The 17899-nt window shown below is 35.2% G+C and overlaps 1 protein-coding gene across 1 annotated transcript in view; it reads right to left on the bottom strand.

The window, feature by feature from the left end:
* Positions 1-11433: 11433 nt before the first annotated feature.
* The window catches only part of LOC100366840 (transmembrane protein 164-like), a 28674-nt gene continuing 22208 nt past the window's right edge, over positions 11434-17899 (bottom strand). Inside the window, exon 5 of the mRNA XM_085497889.1 lies at positions 11434-11948. Within this exon, the coding sequence (XP_085354015.1) occupies positions 11751-11948 (198 nt within the window). The 3' untranslated portion in view covers positions 11434-11750. The remainder of the gene's footprint in view (positions 11949-17899) is intronic.

Here is a 17899-nt window from a genome sequence, read left to right on the forward strand (position 1 = left end):
CTTTTCAATTATGGATTTGCTGTTGCTTTTTTGTTTTTCCTCTGTGTGTAATATTTTTCCCTAAGTTATACGTATTTCAATGGGAGTATGAAATATACGTCAATCGAACTGTACACTGTCTCCATACTAGTGTAGGAAGCTGATATTTTTAGGGAACATAAATTTTAATTATCTCTATTCTCGTTTTTTTATAATTACAGAAACATGCATATATTTTGTCGCATTTGCAGAGAATATTTAACCAAGAAAAAATGAAAATTCAAGGAAGCATCTTCATTCAGAGATGAAATATTACACATGTTAGGTTTAGACATTGAAAGCAGTGATGTCAACCCATTACAGATATGTGAAAACTATACATGGTCAAAATTCATGAGTTCCAAGACACTGGCTACACTTAGTGAAATGGTGACTGTTGTATTTAATTTTATACCACAAGCTACATGTAGACCACCAAAGCGCAGAAGAAGTAGGGTGGAGTTTGTACAACCTGCTTTTTAATAATGTAAGTTGGACAAAATATATTGTCAACAAAAAATTGATAAACAAATTAAAATATTATTTTATAGTTGACAATTTATTTCTGTTTCTAGACTGCTGCAGATGTGCAGAATACAGATAATTATGAAAGGAACATTCTCTCCATGGCAACGGTTAAACCTCAGAATGAACTGCCAGCAATAAATGACATGTGAGAACTAATCCTTAGACAGTCTTTTGCTGGAAAAAATCTTTCATAACAGCTTTGAATATAAAATGGAATAAATTTGTATTTTTTCAAGTAAAATTGAGGCTGCCTCAAACATGTCACCAAAATACATCAGTTTCAATGAAATTGTCAATGTTAATTTGCATGAAGACAACTAGTAATACATTTTGTCATTGCTACATTGTATAGGAAAAAGTAAAATACCTATTATTTTAAACCAGTTTAATCATCTGTGTTATGTAATGCAAAACTTAATTGAATGAAATTTAAATACATTAATAGCATGTTGTAATATTTTGAAAACAATGACACTGTATGATACTGCATGCACATAGGATTGAATTAAACTGGTCATGATAAACTAAGTACATATAAAACATTCAAAAATAATTATAAATTTAAAAAATACCTGCACAAAAAACACAGAGTAGCATTAACCAAATTCCATATTTCAGCCCACTTCTTGCCAATTGATATAGGCCGTCACAGGGGAATAAATAAAATTGACAGGGTATGTAACAAGTGTGACTCTAATGACGTGGGTGATGAAAAAGATAACAGTTTTTCAGAACACAGGAAAAAATTCCTCTATGCACTATTTATATACTCACCTGATTATCAAACCTTACCAAATGGAGAATAGTTTATACAAATTTTCTCAAGTGTAGACAAAATATGTTTGAAGTAGTTTAGCTAATTTTGTTTTTTCAGATTAGCTCCGCTGTCGACTTAGTCAAGCGGAGCGTATCATGAGTGATTGTCCGTCGTATGTGTCAACTTTTTATTTGTTCGACTTCTTCTTGAAAACTACAATTGTTACTGCTTTCATACTTGGTGTATATGTACCATGGACAGATTTGTTCATTTCGATATCTTCAATTCTCTAATTTTGATGAACATTTTTGTAATTGTTGGTAAAAAGTGATATTTTCGACTTCTTGTTTAAAACCAAAAGTCCAATTGCTTTGATACTACATATATGGGTACTACATGTGGACCTCTCTCAGATTTGCTCATTTCATGATGATATCTTCAATTCTCTAATTTTAATGAATATTTTTGTCTTTTTTGGTAAAAAGTTATATTTTTGACTTCTTGTTAAAACCACAAGTCTGATTGCTTTGATACTATACATATAGGTACCTTAGGTAGACCTCTTTTAGATTTGTTCATTTCGTGATGATAAATTCAATTATTTAATTTTGATGAATATTTTTGTCATTTTTGGTGAAAAGTGATATTTTTGAATTCTTGTTGAAAACAGCAAGTCCAATTGCTTTGATACTATACATATTGTTCATTTTCTAATGATATCTTCAGTTCTTTAATTGAAATGTGCATTGTACGGAGCTATCTCAGTCAACAGGCTGCTTGTTAGATTACCGGTAGTTGTGTTACTTTATGTTTCTTATATTGGACTTACTCAAGCATTGTTTGTGTGTATGTTCCAAATAAAATATCCTATCCTGTCCTATTCTATGCTATCCTATCCTAGGATACCACTAATGTAACTCTTGTGGTAATCATTTCTGTTTTACATATTACAGTGTACATTGTCCTGATGAATTTTTAGATGAGGTTATTATCACATGTCTTCATCCGCCCGCCAATCAAACACACACTTTAGAATAGGAATATCCAGGGATTTTTGTGTTCCAGTGAGACATGTACGGACCCTCGTTAATAACAACAGAGAAATCTAATGATCAAAAAAATCACGGAACTACTTTAGTTTGCTTGGAGAAAATAAAAAGGGCAATCATGATGATGTTAATATTCAATATTTTATTAAAAGTTTGCAACCACACACAAATCAAATTTTACAGAAATACATGTAAAAACAACTCACATCAGATACATGAAAAATTTGCCCAGAAGCTCATTCAACACGACCGGTGATATTTTATCGTGGCGCCGCAATTCCCCGGTATTCTAAGTTAGCCACTCGGTACAGCGACGGACATCACGTTCGGTGGTTTTAACGGTACTTTGCTTCTGGTGTGCTTTTATAAAACCGTCCACTTCGTCTGGTACTTCATTTTATTGTACTTCATCTTCAGGTTGTCAAGGAAGCCGGTTAACAGGATGCGTAAACATATTCAGTCGCAGTGCCAAACATTTGCAATTGCATGCAAAACTGTGTTACTGCTTATGAAAAATGTACGTTAAAAGATGAGACCAGTATTGGTTTGAAAGCTACTCACACAGCTCAACAAGCAGGAACCATGTGAAAGATCACACCACACAAAGTATGTATATCTTTTAATTTGAACAACTTATTCAGCAATCTAATCGCTAATGTTGGATTAGCTTGGAAGATATTACTAGATAAAAACCTGTTTAGATAACTCCCACAAATGGCGAAATGCTTCCGTGGGATAAAAGGGGATGTTTTGATATGTGGTCTCCCATCTATGAAGTGTTTTTCTTTCAGTGAGTTGTTACATATTGCAAAGAGCTATTTCAAACACTCGTGCATCTGTTTGGGGTTTTGTGAACTGTTAACTTTGTTAAATATTGTCTTTGTGAATTTAGAAAGCCATAACATGGTTAACGATAATGGTTAAATCTAATTTTGTTCATCAACAACATTTTACAGCCGAGTACATTAGACTGTAAAGCTGTTAAACTAAGTGAAATCTACACAATGAATGAATACAGAAAACTTGAAATAGATGCACAAGTATTTTCTATTTGTGGTGACATTGCTTACATTTTATCCACGTCATATTGAAGTAGCGTGTCCTTTCTTTTGATTTTAGCTTCGTCGTCGTTGAGCGGAGCTTATCATATGAGTAATTGTCCGTCGGCGTCCGTCGTCATCCGTGTCTATGTTTAACTTTTTCGACTTCTTTTCGACGACTGAAAGTCTGAATGCTTTTGATACTTGGTGTATATATACCTTAGGTAGACCTCTCTCAGATTTGTGTGATATCTTCAGTTCTTTATTTGAAACATGCATTGCTAACAGCAGCGCTATCTCAGCTGAGAGGCTGTTTGTTGATTTATACTCGTAACATATCAGTTTACTACTCGTGTAATTACCAGATTTTACAAGCATATTCTCATCAGCAGTATAAATGTTTTCATTCTGTACTCCCATATCTTGAAAACTACACTTGCTAGTTGCACAGAAATTAAATGATAACGAGTTATAAAATTCCTAAATTTGAAGATGATCAAACAAAACAATTTTGAGACAATTTTAAATACATAGAACATGGTATCATAACAACTGTTTTTGAGTTATTACCACAAGAAAAAATAGGACGACGGGGTCAACAACTACGATAACGAGGACAGACATTTTTCCCTGTTACACTTTGCCTTTCATCTATGGTGATATTAACAAGGTAAAAATGCACCCCACACTTGAAAGTCATTAACACTGCAAGAACTTACAGAGGGAATGTTTAATTCAGTGAATTGACGCTTGGCACCGACACCATACAACAATGTTCAGGCATCATTTAGGGAACATTTTCAACAGGGGACTTGCCCATCAATTTACCATGCCTGACCACCAGGTGGAAGGGATGCCCATACTCTTTTCTTTTGATGCATCAAACGAGAAGTGGGGTACACATGATGGATCTATAGGGCAGGAATGTGTTTTCGCCATATTTGATTTTGGATTACGGGATATAAAATTGAAACCACAGTGGGTGCTCTTTTCCATACAGCCCTGTGCTAAAATCAACTTGTTTTCAAGTAAAGTAAGCAAATAACACCGAATAAATGGCAAGGTAAATACTAAGTCAAATTATAGTAAACACGTACTGCGTGCGTGACTCGAACCGGCGCTCGCGTACGGCACCATATTTTAAAATTATTTCTCAGTACTTATTCACTGTTATAAGGCTGTACCATTACTTTCACCATCCTACTACAGCCATATCTGAAGGCCTTTGCCGCATTCTGGCCACGCTGTGTGGCGCGGATCGCGTGGACGGGTTTCATGTTCTCTGCACGTAATAAGCTCGGTCATTAAGCATGGTCATTGTATGGTTCTATTGTTTGACTTTGACTACAAACACAAATATTCAGATAATCAGACAGAAAGGAGCTGAAATCAGTTCAGCTTGCACTCAATTAGGTTACTAAGCAGTGCTACAACCATATTCTACTGAATTGCAAGCACATCAAGCTGATAAACAATACCATCTTGTCTTTATCCAAGTTTAATTTTGTAGATTGTGTTGAAATGTTAATAATTATCATGATTAATCTTATCTCTGCATCAAATATTAACTTGTACCTGCCTGTGGATCGCTACTTGCAAAGTTCTGCAGGTGCCTTGGATCTTGTTGTAATGTTAGTTAAATAATGAAGATTACCGGTACTACATGGTTATGAAATGCTGAGGTCTGTATTATTTGTCCTTACCTGCATGTTTTCACGTTAGTCTCTAGCTAATTTGTCTAAATAATACGTTTATAATAGTTACGTAGTATTTGATAGAAATGTTCATAGCTATCAAAGATTTGCAGATAGTCTTGTTTTATATTCCTGACAAATACATCCCCCCCCCACACTTTTGGGTGGCATGTACCTCCCCAAGTTTGACGCTAAAGGAGTACTGAATATCAGCAGTTAACATTCTCAGATCTGAGGTGAATTTATGTCTGGCAAATCAACCTAATTTTGTCAGTCATAGTTTAAAATAGAAGTAGCAGCTTATTGCTTACAGGATGCATGTTGATTTCCCATCATTGGCAAAATTCTGATTATATCACAAAAGCACATTACAATTATTTTCACAAGCAAAAAATGTTTTATAAGTGGCAGGTGGGACAAAACTCAATTGTTATGCTTTGTTTCAGTTGGGGGCGGGGCGGGGAGCGGGGGGGGTCTAAATGAACTGAAATCATCAATAACTATAATGCTCTCTATATAGGGTTACCACTGGAGGCTAATTACTATCTAGTTCACCTGCCTCTGGACCAGAAAGAAATTCACAAAACAGGAATTCATTCTTGCAAGTCCAACCAATGATGAGTTTCCATACTTCTCTAAAAAAATGTTTTTTAGTCCCCGTTCAGACGAAGTCCAAAAACAGGTCTTATAATTCTGTCTCCGTCTGCAGTCATATTTAAGAATCCTTTGAACCGATTCCGTTCATTCTTTGCATGTGCCTAGTAATTTATGTGGAACATATGTACATGCAGTGGTTTAGTGATTTGATTCAAAATGGCCAACGTGCAGCCATTTTTAGTCCCCGTTCGGACGAAGTCCGAAAACGGGGACTTATAATTCGGTCTCCGTCCGTCCGTGCGGAGTCATATCTCAGAATCCCTTGGCCCGATTCCGTTCATTCTTTGCATGTGCCTAGTACTTTATGTGGGACATATGCACATGCAGTGGTTTAGCGATTCGATTCAAAATGGCCGACTGGCAGCCATCTTGTTTTTTGAAAATGTTGTATTTTTGACATGCTTTGTCAGTTTTCATTCAAACTTGGTATATAGATTATACATGTTAGGATACATGTCCATGATGATTTATTTCACAATTGGATCAAAGATGGCCGACTGGCAGCCATCTTGTTTTTTGAAAATGTTGTATTTTGGACATGCTTTGTCAGTTTTCATTAAAATTTAGTACATAGATCATACATGTTAGGATACATGTCCCCGACCGTCCGTGAGTTCCTGAGTCTGTCCGTCCGTGCGTCAGTCTATCCAATGTCATATTTCAGAATCCTGTCGACCGATTCCGTTCAATCTTTGCATGTGTCTTGTACCTTATGTGGGACATATGCACATGCAGTGGTTTAGCGATTCGATTAAAAATGGCCGACTGGCAGCCATCTTGTTTTTTGAAAATGTTGTATTTTGGACATGCTTTGTCAGTTTTCATTCAAACTTGGTACATAGATTATACATGTTAGGATACATGTCCATGACGATTTATTTCGCAATTGGATCAAAGATGGTCGACTGGCAGGCATCTTGTTTTTGTTTTTTTATGCGGTATCTTGGACGTGCTCTGTCAGTTTTCATTCAAATTTGGCACATACATGTACTTTATACATGTTAGGATGCATGTCCATGACAATTTGTTTCAAAGGATGGTCGATTGACAACCATCTGATTTTTTGGCCTTACTACTATATTTCCACAATTTATGTACAATTTTCATTCGTATTTGGCACATACATCATATCAAAGTTGGCCGAATGACGGCCATTTTATTTTTGGCCATATTACTATCTCTCTGTCACCCATGTAACATTTTCATTGATATTTAGCATGTCATAAATGGATACATGTACATGTCAATTCAATTTGCAATTTGATCAAATATGGCCAACTGGCGGCCATCTTGTTTGCTTAAAATGTGATAACTTGGACATGCTTTCACTTGTGTTCTATGTTTTTCTTTGCTATGTCTTAACCAGAGGGGAACACAACACTTGTTTGAATTTGATGTATTTGTATTTGCCACTTAGGACTCAAGTTTCAAGGACACGCTCACGACAACCTCTCCACTTTAATATGACGAGCACAAGGAGAACTTTCAAAAATTTGACAGGGACAGTTTCATTTTCAATGACTTGTTCAAATAAAAAAACACTTTCTAAAAAAAAAAACTATCACAAGCGAAGTGTGGTGAACAGTGTTCATAAATTGTCAATAAAGCATGCTAAGAGCAAGGCTCTTTATTATAATAATACATTTCATTTTTGTAAAAAATAATGCATCCCTGGATATTAAGAAAACATAAGTGAAAATAGTGTTTAACAGACGCAACTTTACTAAGGTCTAGATACACCATAGACCTTAGAAAACATGGACATGCAGCTCCTGTCTGAGACAAAAGAAAACCTTCTTGTGTGATCTTGGTTAATCCCATTATTGCATATAACTGATAGATTTAACATCTGAAATAGTTTTTAAGTCTGATAAGTTATGCTGTGCCAATATTCACATTTGTCACAGTATAACAGGTGGACTAGGCTATAACCATGATGAATAATACACTTGTTATGTTTACTTTTAGGCAGTTTTGTTTCCTTATAGAGAAAACTCCATCTCTTGTTTATCTTTCCTGTTTTTCAGTTTCAGTTTCAACAGTATCAATAGAACATTTCCATAATTCCATGTAATTTTTCTGAATATATTCTAATCTAATTCTGGCAGCCATATTTGAATTATAAAACAGAAGAGGATGCAACAGTGATGTTGACATAGATTTATTGTCACTCAATCTAAGATGGTAATTTGGTAGGGAATTATAAATGAGATTACAAGAAAGGAATACCCACAGCTGCATGTCAGTTTTCTAAGATCTATGGATAAACAAGGATTGTCATTACACTTTTTGTTTTTAAAAACTAATATAAATTGCTGTCAATATAGTCTCCATTTATATGGCAGTATATAATCTATAATAACCTGACACCAAACATTTGATTTAAACAGGTTTCACTTCATTCTAGTCTGATCACTTGAATATAAATAGTATACATTGAATGCTTATACTGTGGAATATTTTATTTTTGCTGGAATTAATTTTCGCTGAAAAGGCTTGTTAGGCGTTTTGTGTGGAATTTAATTTCACTGATTTTTGATGAGTTTAATGTGAAATATAGGAAAAAAAGTATATTCGCTAGATTTTATTTTCACTGAAACATCCCTTCAGCGAAAATAGCGAAAATAAATTCCAAGCGAAAATAAAGTATTCTACAGTACTCTACACATTAATGAATGATGAAATTTTGTAAACAGATTAAAATAATTGCACATCATGGTAATACTGAGAAAACAAACAGACTAAAAACTTACAGTAGGAATGTGTAAGAAACCATGTATCAACTGTGCTGTACTAATGGTTATCAAGACTAATCAGTTTATACAAAGATTTGCTAATTACTGACTGACAGGAGTGCTTAGTATTCTAGTTATGTACCTAAACATGGCATTCTGGTGATGTACCCAAACACAAAAAAAAAATTATCAAATATTCTGGGATACAAATTTAATATGAATAAATAAAAATTTCAAAACATCCATTCCAATTTAAAACATGCAACTAGCACACAATGTATTAATAAGATTGAATGACTGTTCAGTCAAATTGCAGTAACACTTAAATTAGGCAGTGTTAAAATATATTTCATTATAATGCTGCTGTACACACTTGTACAAACACCATGCTGCTGTACCCACTCGTACAAACACCATGCTGCTGTACACACTCGTACAAACACCATGCTGCTGTACACACTCGTACAAACACCATGCTGCTGCACCCACTCGTACAAACACCATGCTGCTGTACGCACTCGTACAAACACCATGCTGCTGTACCCACTCGTACAAACACCATGCTGCTGTACGCACTCGTACAAACACCATGCTGCTGTACACACTCGTACAAACACCATGCTGCTGTACGCACTCGTACAAACACCATGCTGCTGTACCCACTCGTACAAACACCATGCTGCTGTACACACTCGTACAAACACCATGCTGCTGTACGCACTCGTACAAACACCATGCTGCTGTACCCACTCGTACAAACACCATGCTGCTGTACAAACACCATGCTGCTGTACACACTCGTACAAACACCATGCTGCTGTACACACTCGTACAAACACCATGCTGCTGTACACACTCGTACAAACACCATGCTGCTGTACGCACTCGTACAAACACCATGCTGCTGTACCCACTCGTACAAACACCATGCTGCTGTACAAACACCATGCTGCTGTACGCACTCGTACAAACACCATGCTGCTGTACGCACTCGTACAAACACCATGCTGCTGTACAAACACTATACTGCTGTACACACTCGTACAAACACCATGCTGCTGTACGCACTCGTACAAACACCATGCTGCTGTACCCACTCGTACAAACACCATGCTGCTGCACCCACTCGTACAAACACCATGCTGCTGTACGCACTCGTACAAACACCATGCTGCTGTACCCACTCGTACAAACACCATGCTGCTGTACGCACTCGTACAAACACCATGCTGCTGTACACACTCGTACAAACACCATGCTGCTGTACGCACTCGTACAAACACCATGCTGCTGTACCCACTCGTACAAACACCATGCTGCTGTACACACTCGTACAAACACCATGCTGCTGTACGCACTCGTACAAACACCATGCTGCTGTACCCACTCGTACAAACACCATGCTGCTGTACAAACACCATGCTGCTGTACACACTCGTACAAACACCATGCTGCTGTACACACTCGTACAAACACCATGCTGCTGTACACACTCGTACAAACACCATGCTGCTGTACGCACTCGTACAAACACCATGCTGCTGTACCCACTCGTACAAACACCATGCTGCTGTACAAACACCATGCTGCTGTACGCACTCGTACAAACACCATGCTGCTGTACGCACTCGTACAAACACCATGCTGCTGTACAAACACTATACTGCTGTACACACTCGTACAAACACCATGCTGCTGTACGCACTCGTACAAACACCATGCTGCTGTACCCACTCGTACAAACACCATGCTGCTGCACACACTCGTACAAACACCATGCTGCTGTACAAACACCATGCTGCTGTACACACTCGTACAAACACCATGCTGCTGTACAAACACCATGCTGCTGTACACACTCGTACAAACACCATGCTGCTGTACACACTCGTACAAACACCATGCTGCTGTACACACTCGTACAAACACCATGCTGCTGTACAAACACCATGCTGCTGTACACACTCGTACAAACACCATGCTGCTGTACACACTCGTACAAACACCATGCTGCTGTACGCACTCGTACAAACACCATGCTGCTGCACACACTCGTACAAACACCATGCTGCTGTACACACTCGTACAAACACCATGCTGCTGTACAAACACCATGCTGCTGTACGCACTCGTACAAACACCATGCTGCTGTACGCACTCGTACAAACACCATGCTGCTGTACAAACACTATACTGCTGTACACACTCGTACAAACACCATGCTGCTGTACGCACTAGTACAAACACCATGCTACTGTACGCACTCGTACAAACACCATGCTGCTGTACAAACACTATACTGCTGTACACACTCGTACAAACACTATACTGCTGTACCCACTCGTACAAACACCATGCTGCTGCACACACTCGTACAAACACCATGCTGCTGTACACACTAGTACAAACACCATGCTGCTGTACGCACTCGTACAAACACCATGCTGCTGTACAAACACTATACTGCTGTACACACTCGTACAAACACTATACTGCTGTACCCACTCGTACAAACACCATGCTGCTGCACACACTCGTACAAACACCATGCTGCTGCACACACTCGTACAAACACCATGCTGCTGTACACACTCGTACAAACACCATGCTGCTGTACACACTCGTACAAACACCATGCTGCTGTACACAGTCGTACAAACACCATGCTGCTGTACACACTCGTACAAACACCATGCTGCTGTACACACTCGTACAAACACCATGCTGCTGCACACACTCGTACAAACACCATGCTGTTGTACACACTCGTACAAACACCATGCTGCTGTACACACTACATACTGAAAGTGTGTCTCTAATAGAAGCACAATTCATAGACACACCTCATTCACGTAAATGCATGTGTTATTAATAAACACATTAAGGTGTGCACACAAAATATTTCAAAATTAAATTTAATTAGTACCAGTCAATTGACTACATTACCCAGTCATGTTTGTTCATGTTAATTCTTTTTAAGATATTTTAATATTAGCAGAAGCAATTAGACAAGCCTACATTGTTGTCAAATACAATGAATGTACAGCTGATAGAACACTTTGTGATTTTGACAACTGTCAAAGAAATTCAGACATTTAACAGAAGAAGTGACAAGTTGCTACTGTACAGCTGGTATAATAAACAACTCACTACATTGTCAAAACAAAGGAAAGTTAATTGCCAACAAATCCAACAGAGCAGATACAACAGTACCAATGATTATAAGGTACAACATGTCAAATTGAATTCAAAAAGTAATTTAGTAACTTTGTTCAACCCTTCTTCTCGTGCAGTTTCTCATCATCTGTTTTGTATTTTCGCAGGCATATTTGTACAACCGCAACATAGATTTTAAAATGCACAGGAACCATGAAATGTTGATGTATGAATGCAGCACATCGATACCATCGTCCATAAAATGGATCACTTGGCGCGGGACACAGAATGTTATTCAAATTCACTGTGGTTATCTGAAAATAACAACAATTGACAATACTGTATGAGTAATCAACAATGTAGTAAAAGTGTGTATTGTTGTATGGGCAATCAACAATGTAGTAAAAGTGTGTATTGTTGTATGGGTAATCAACAATGTAGTAAAAGTGTGTATTGTTGTATGGGTAATCAACAATGTGGTTAAAGTGTGTATTGTTGTATGGGTAATCAACAATGTAGTAAAAGTGTGTATTGTTTTATGAATAATCAACAATGTAGTAAAAGTGTGTATTGTATGAGTAATCAACAATGTAGTAAAAGTGTGTATTGTTGTATGGGCAATCAACAATGTAGTAAAAGTGTGTATTGTTGTATGGGTAATCAACAATGTAGTAAAAGTGTGTATTGTTGTATGGGTAATCAACAATGTGGTTAAAGTGTGTATTGTTGTATGGGTAATCAACAATGTAGTAAAAGTGTGTATTGTTTTATAAATAATCAACAATGTAGTAAAAGTGTGTATTGTATGGGCAATCAACAATGTAGTAAAAGTGTGTATTGTATGGGTAATCAACAATGTAGTAAAAGTGTGTATTGTTGCATGGGTAATCAACAATGTAGTAAAAGTGTGTATTGTTGTATGGGTAATCAACAATGTAGTAAAAGTGTGTATTGTTGTATGGGTAATCAACAATGTAGTAAAAGTGTGTATTGTTGTATGGGTAATCAACAATGTAGTAAAAGTGTGTATTGTTGTATGGATAATCAACAATGTGATAAAAGTGTGTATTGTTGTATGGGTAATCAACAATGTGATAAAAGTGTGTATTGTTGCATGGGTAATCAACAATGTAGTAAAAGTGTGTATTGTTGTATGGCTAATCAACAATGTGATAAAAGTGTGTATTGTTGCATGGGTAATCAACAATGTGATAAAAGTGTGTATTGTTGTATGGATAATCAACAATGTAGTAAAAGTGTGTATTGTATAGGTAATCAACAATGTAGTAAAAGTATGTATTGTATGGATAATCAACAATGTAGTAAAAGTGTGTATTGTACGGGTAATCAACAATGTAGTAAAAGTGTGTATTGTTGTATGGGTAATCAACAATGTAGTAAAAGTGTATATTGTTGTATGGGTAATCAACAATGTAGTAAAAGTGTGTATTGTTGTATGGGTAATCAGCAATGTAGTAAAAGTGTGTATTGTTTTATGAGTAATCAACAATGTACTAAAAGTGTGTATTGTTGTATGGCTAATCAACAATGTGATAAAAGTGTGTATTGTTGTATGGGTAATCAACAATGTGATAAAAGTGTGTATTGTTGTATGGGTAATCAACAATGTGATAAAAGTGTGTATTGTTGTATGGCTAATCAACAATGTAGTAAAAGTGTGTATTGTTGTATGGGTAATCAACAATGTGATAAAAGTGTGTATTGTTGTATGGGTAATCAACAATGTGATAAAAGTGTGTATTGTTGTATGGGTAATCAACAATGTGATAAAAGTGTGTATTGTTGTATGGGTAATCAACAATGTGATAAAAGTGTGTATTGTTGTATGGGTAATCAACAATGTGATAAAAGTGTGTATTGTTGTATGGGTAATCAGCAATGTAGTAAAAGTGTGTATTGTTTTATGAGTAATCAACAATGTACTAAAAGTGTGTATTGTTGTATGGCTAATCAACAATGTGATAAAAGTGTGTATTGTTGTATGGGTAATCAACAATGTGATAAAAGTGTGTATTGTTGTATGGGTAATCAACAATGTGATAAAAGTGTGTATTGTTGCATGGCTAATCAACAATGTAGTAAAAGTGTGTATTGTTTTATGGCTAATCAACAATGTGATAAAAGTGTGTATTGTTGTATGGGTAATCAACAATGTGATAAAAGTGTGTATTGTTGTATGGGTAATCAACAATGTGATAAAAGTGTGTATTGTTGTATGGCTAATCAACAATGTAGTAAAAGTGTGTATTGTTGTATGGGTAATCAACAATGTGATAAAAGTGTGTATTGTTGTATGGGTAATCAACAATGTGATAAAAGTGTGTATTGTTGTATGGCTAATCAACAATGTAGTAAAAGTGTGTATTGTTGTATGGGTAATCAACAATGTGATAAAAGTGTGTATTGTTGTATGGGTAATCAACAATGTGATAAAAGTGTGTATTGTTGTATGGCTAATCAACAATGTAGTAAGAGTGTGTATTGTTGTATGGGTAATCAACAATGTGATAAAAGTGTGTATTGTTGTATGGCTAATCAACAATGTAGTAAAAGTGTGTATTGTTTTATGGGTAATCAACAATGTGATAAAAGTGTGTATTGTTGTATGGGTAATCAACAATGTGATAAAAGTGTGTATTGTTGTATGGGTAATCAACAATGTGATAAAAGTGTGTATTGTTGTATGGCTAATCAACAATGTAGTAAAAGTGTGTATTGTTGTATGGCTAATCAACAATGTACTAAAAGTGTGTATTGTTGTATGGGTAATCAACAATGTGATAAAAGTGTGTATTGTTGTATGGGTAATCAACAATGTGATAAAAGTGTGTATTGTATGGGTAATCAACAATGTGATAAAAGTGTGTATTGTTGTATGGATAATCAACAATGTAGTAAAAGTGTGTATTGTTGTATGGCTAATCAACAATGTGATAAAAGTGTGTATTGTTGTATGGCTAATCAACAATGTGATAAAAGTGTGTATTGTTGTATGGATAATCAACAATGTAGTAAAAGTATGTATTGTTGTATGGCTAATCAACAATGTAGTAAAAGTGTGTATTGTTGTATGGCTAATCAACAATGTAGTAAAAGTGTGTATTGTATGGATAATCAACAATGTAGTAAAAGTGTGTATTGTTGTATGGCTAATCAACAATGTGATAAAAGTGTGTATTGTTGTATGGGTAATCAACAATGTGATAAAAGTGTGTATTGTTGCATGGCTAATCAACAATGTGGTTAAAGTGTGTATTGTTGTATGGGTAATCAATGTAGTAAAACTGTGTATTGTTGTATGGGTAATCAACAATGTAGTAAAAGTGTGTATTGTTGTATGGGTAATCAACAATGTAGTAAAAGTGTGCATTGTTTTATGAGTAATCAACAATGTAGTAAAAGTGTGTATTGTATGGGTAATCAACAATGTAGTAAAAGTGTGTATTGTTGCATGGGTAATCAACAATGTGATAAAAGTGTGTATTGTTGTATGGGTAATCAACAATGTGATAAAAGTGTGTATTGTATGGGTAATCAACAATGTAGTAAAAGTGTGTATTGTTGTATGGGTAATCAACAATGTAGTAAAAGTGTGTATTGTTGTATGGCTAATCAACAATGTGATAAAAGTGTGTATTGTTGTATGGATAATCAACAATGTAGTAAAAGTATGTATTGTATGGATAATCAACAATGTAGTAAAAGTGTGTATTGTTGTATGGCTAATCAACAATGTAGTAAAAGTGTGTATTGTTGTATGGGTAATCAACAATGTAGTAAAAGTATGTATTGTATGGATAATCAACAATGTAGTAAAAGTGTGTATTGTTGTATGGCTAATCAACAATGTGATAAAAGTGTGTATTGTTGTATGGGTAATCAACAATGTGATAAAAGTGTGTATTGTTGCATGGCTAATCAACAATGTGGTTAAAGTGTGTATTGTTGTATGGGTAATCAATGTAGTAAAACTGTGTATTGTTGTATGGGTAATCAACAATGTAGTAAAAGTGTTTATTGTTGTATGGGTAATCAACAATGTGGTAAAAGTGTGTATTGTTGTATGGGTAATCAACAATGTAGTAAAAGTGTGTATTGTTTTATGAGTAATCAACAATGTAGTAAAAGTATGTATTGTATGGATAATCAACAATGTAGTAAAAGTGTGTATTGTTGCATGGGTAATCAACAATGTGTATTGTACGGCTAATCAACAATGTGGTTAAAGTGTGTATTGTTGTATGGGTAATCAATGTAGTAAAACTGTGTATTGTTGTATGGGTAATCAACAATGTAGTAAAAGTGTGTATTGTTGTATGGGTAATCAACAATGTAGTAAAAGTGTGTATTGTATGGGTAATCAACAATGTAGTAAACGTGTATTGTTGTATGGGTAATCAACAATGTAGTAAAAGTGTGTATTGTTGTATGCCTAATCAACAATGTGGTAAAAGTGTGTATTGTTGCATGGGTAATCAACAATGTAGTAAAAGTGTGTATTGTTGTATGGCTAATCAACAATGTGATAAAAGTGTTTATTGTTGTATGGGTAATCAACAATGTGGTAAAAGTGTGTATTGTTGTATGGGTAATCAACAATGTAGTAAAAGTGTGTATTGTTTTATGAGTAATCAACAATGTAGTAAAAGTATGTATTGTATGGATAATCAACAATGTAGTAAAAGTGTGTATTGTTGCATGGGTAATCAACAATGTGTATTGTACGGGTAATCAACAATGTAGTAAAAGTGTGTATTGTTGTATGGGTAATCAACAATGTAGTAAAAGTGTGTATTGTTGTATGGCTAATCAACAAAGTGATAAAAGTGTGTATTGTTGTATGGATAATCAACAATGTAGTAAAAGTATGTATCGTTGTATGGGTAATCAATGTAGTAAAACTGTATTGTTGTATGGGTAATCAACAATGTAGTAAAAGTGTGCATTGTTTTATGAGTAATCAACAATGTAGTAAAAGTGTGTATTGTATGGGTAATCAACAATGTAGTAAAAATGTGTATTGTTGTATGGCAAATCAACAATGTGGTAAAAGTGTGTATTGTTGCATGGGTAATCAACAATGTAGTAAAAGTGTGTATTGTTGTATGGCTAATCAACAATGTGATAAAAGTGTATTGTTGCATGGATAATCAACAATGTGTTAAAAGTGTGTATTGTTGTATGGATAATCAACAATGTAGTAAAAGTGTGTATTGTATGGGTAATCAACAATGTAGTAAAAGTATGTATTGTATGGATAATCAACAATGTAGTAAAAGTGTGTATTGTTGTATGGCTAATCAACAATGTGGGTAAAGTGTGTATTGTTGCATGGGTAATCAACAAAGTAGTAAAAGTGTTTATTGTTGTATGGCTAATCAACAATGTGGTAAAAGTGTGTATTGTTGTATGGGTAATCAACAATGTGGTTAAAGTGTGTATTGTTGTATGGGTAATCAACAATGTGGTTAAAGTGTGTATTGTTGTATGGGTAATCAACAATGTGGTTAAAGTGTGTATTGTTGTATGGGTAATCAACAATGTGGTTAAAGTGTGTATTGTTGTATGGCTAATCAACAATGTGATAAAAGTGTGTATTGTTGTATGGGTAATCAACAATGTGATAAAAGTGTGTATTGTTGCATGGCTAATCAACAATGTGGTTAAAGTGTGTATTGTTGTATGGGTAATCAATGTAGTAAAACTGTGTATTGTTGTATGGGTAATCAACAATGTAGTAAAAGTGTGTATTGTTGTATGGGTAATCAACAATGTAGTAAAAGTGTGCATTGTTTTATGAGTAATCAACAATGTAGTAAAAGTGTGTATTGTATGGGTAATCAACAATGTAGTAAAAGTGTGTATTGTTGCATGGGTAATCAACAATGTAGTAAAAGTGTGCATTGTTTTATGAGTAATCAACAATGTAGTAAAAGTGTGTATTGTATGGGTAATCAACAATGTAGTAAACGTGTATTGTTGTATGGGTAATCAACAATGTAGTAAAAGTGTGTATTGTTGTATGGCTAATCAACAATGTGGTAAAAGTGTGTATTGTTGCATGGGTAATCAACAATGTAGTAAAAGTGTGTATTGTTGTATGGCTAATCAACAATGTGATAAAAGTGTTTATTGTTGTATGGGTAATCAACAATGTGGTAAAAGTGTGTATTGTTGTATGGGTAATCAACAATGTAGTAAAAGTGTGTATTGTTTTATGAGTAATCAACAATGTAGTAAAAGT

The sequence above is a fragment of the Saccoglossus kowalevskii genome, chromosome 1 (assembly GCF_978046115.1).
Source record: "Saccoglossus kowalevskii chromosome 1, keSacKowa6.1, whole genome shotgun sequence".
NCBI lineage: Eukaryota > Metazoa > Hemichordata > Enteropneusta > Harrimaniidae > Saccoglossus > Saccoglossus kowalevskii.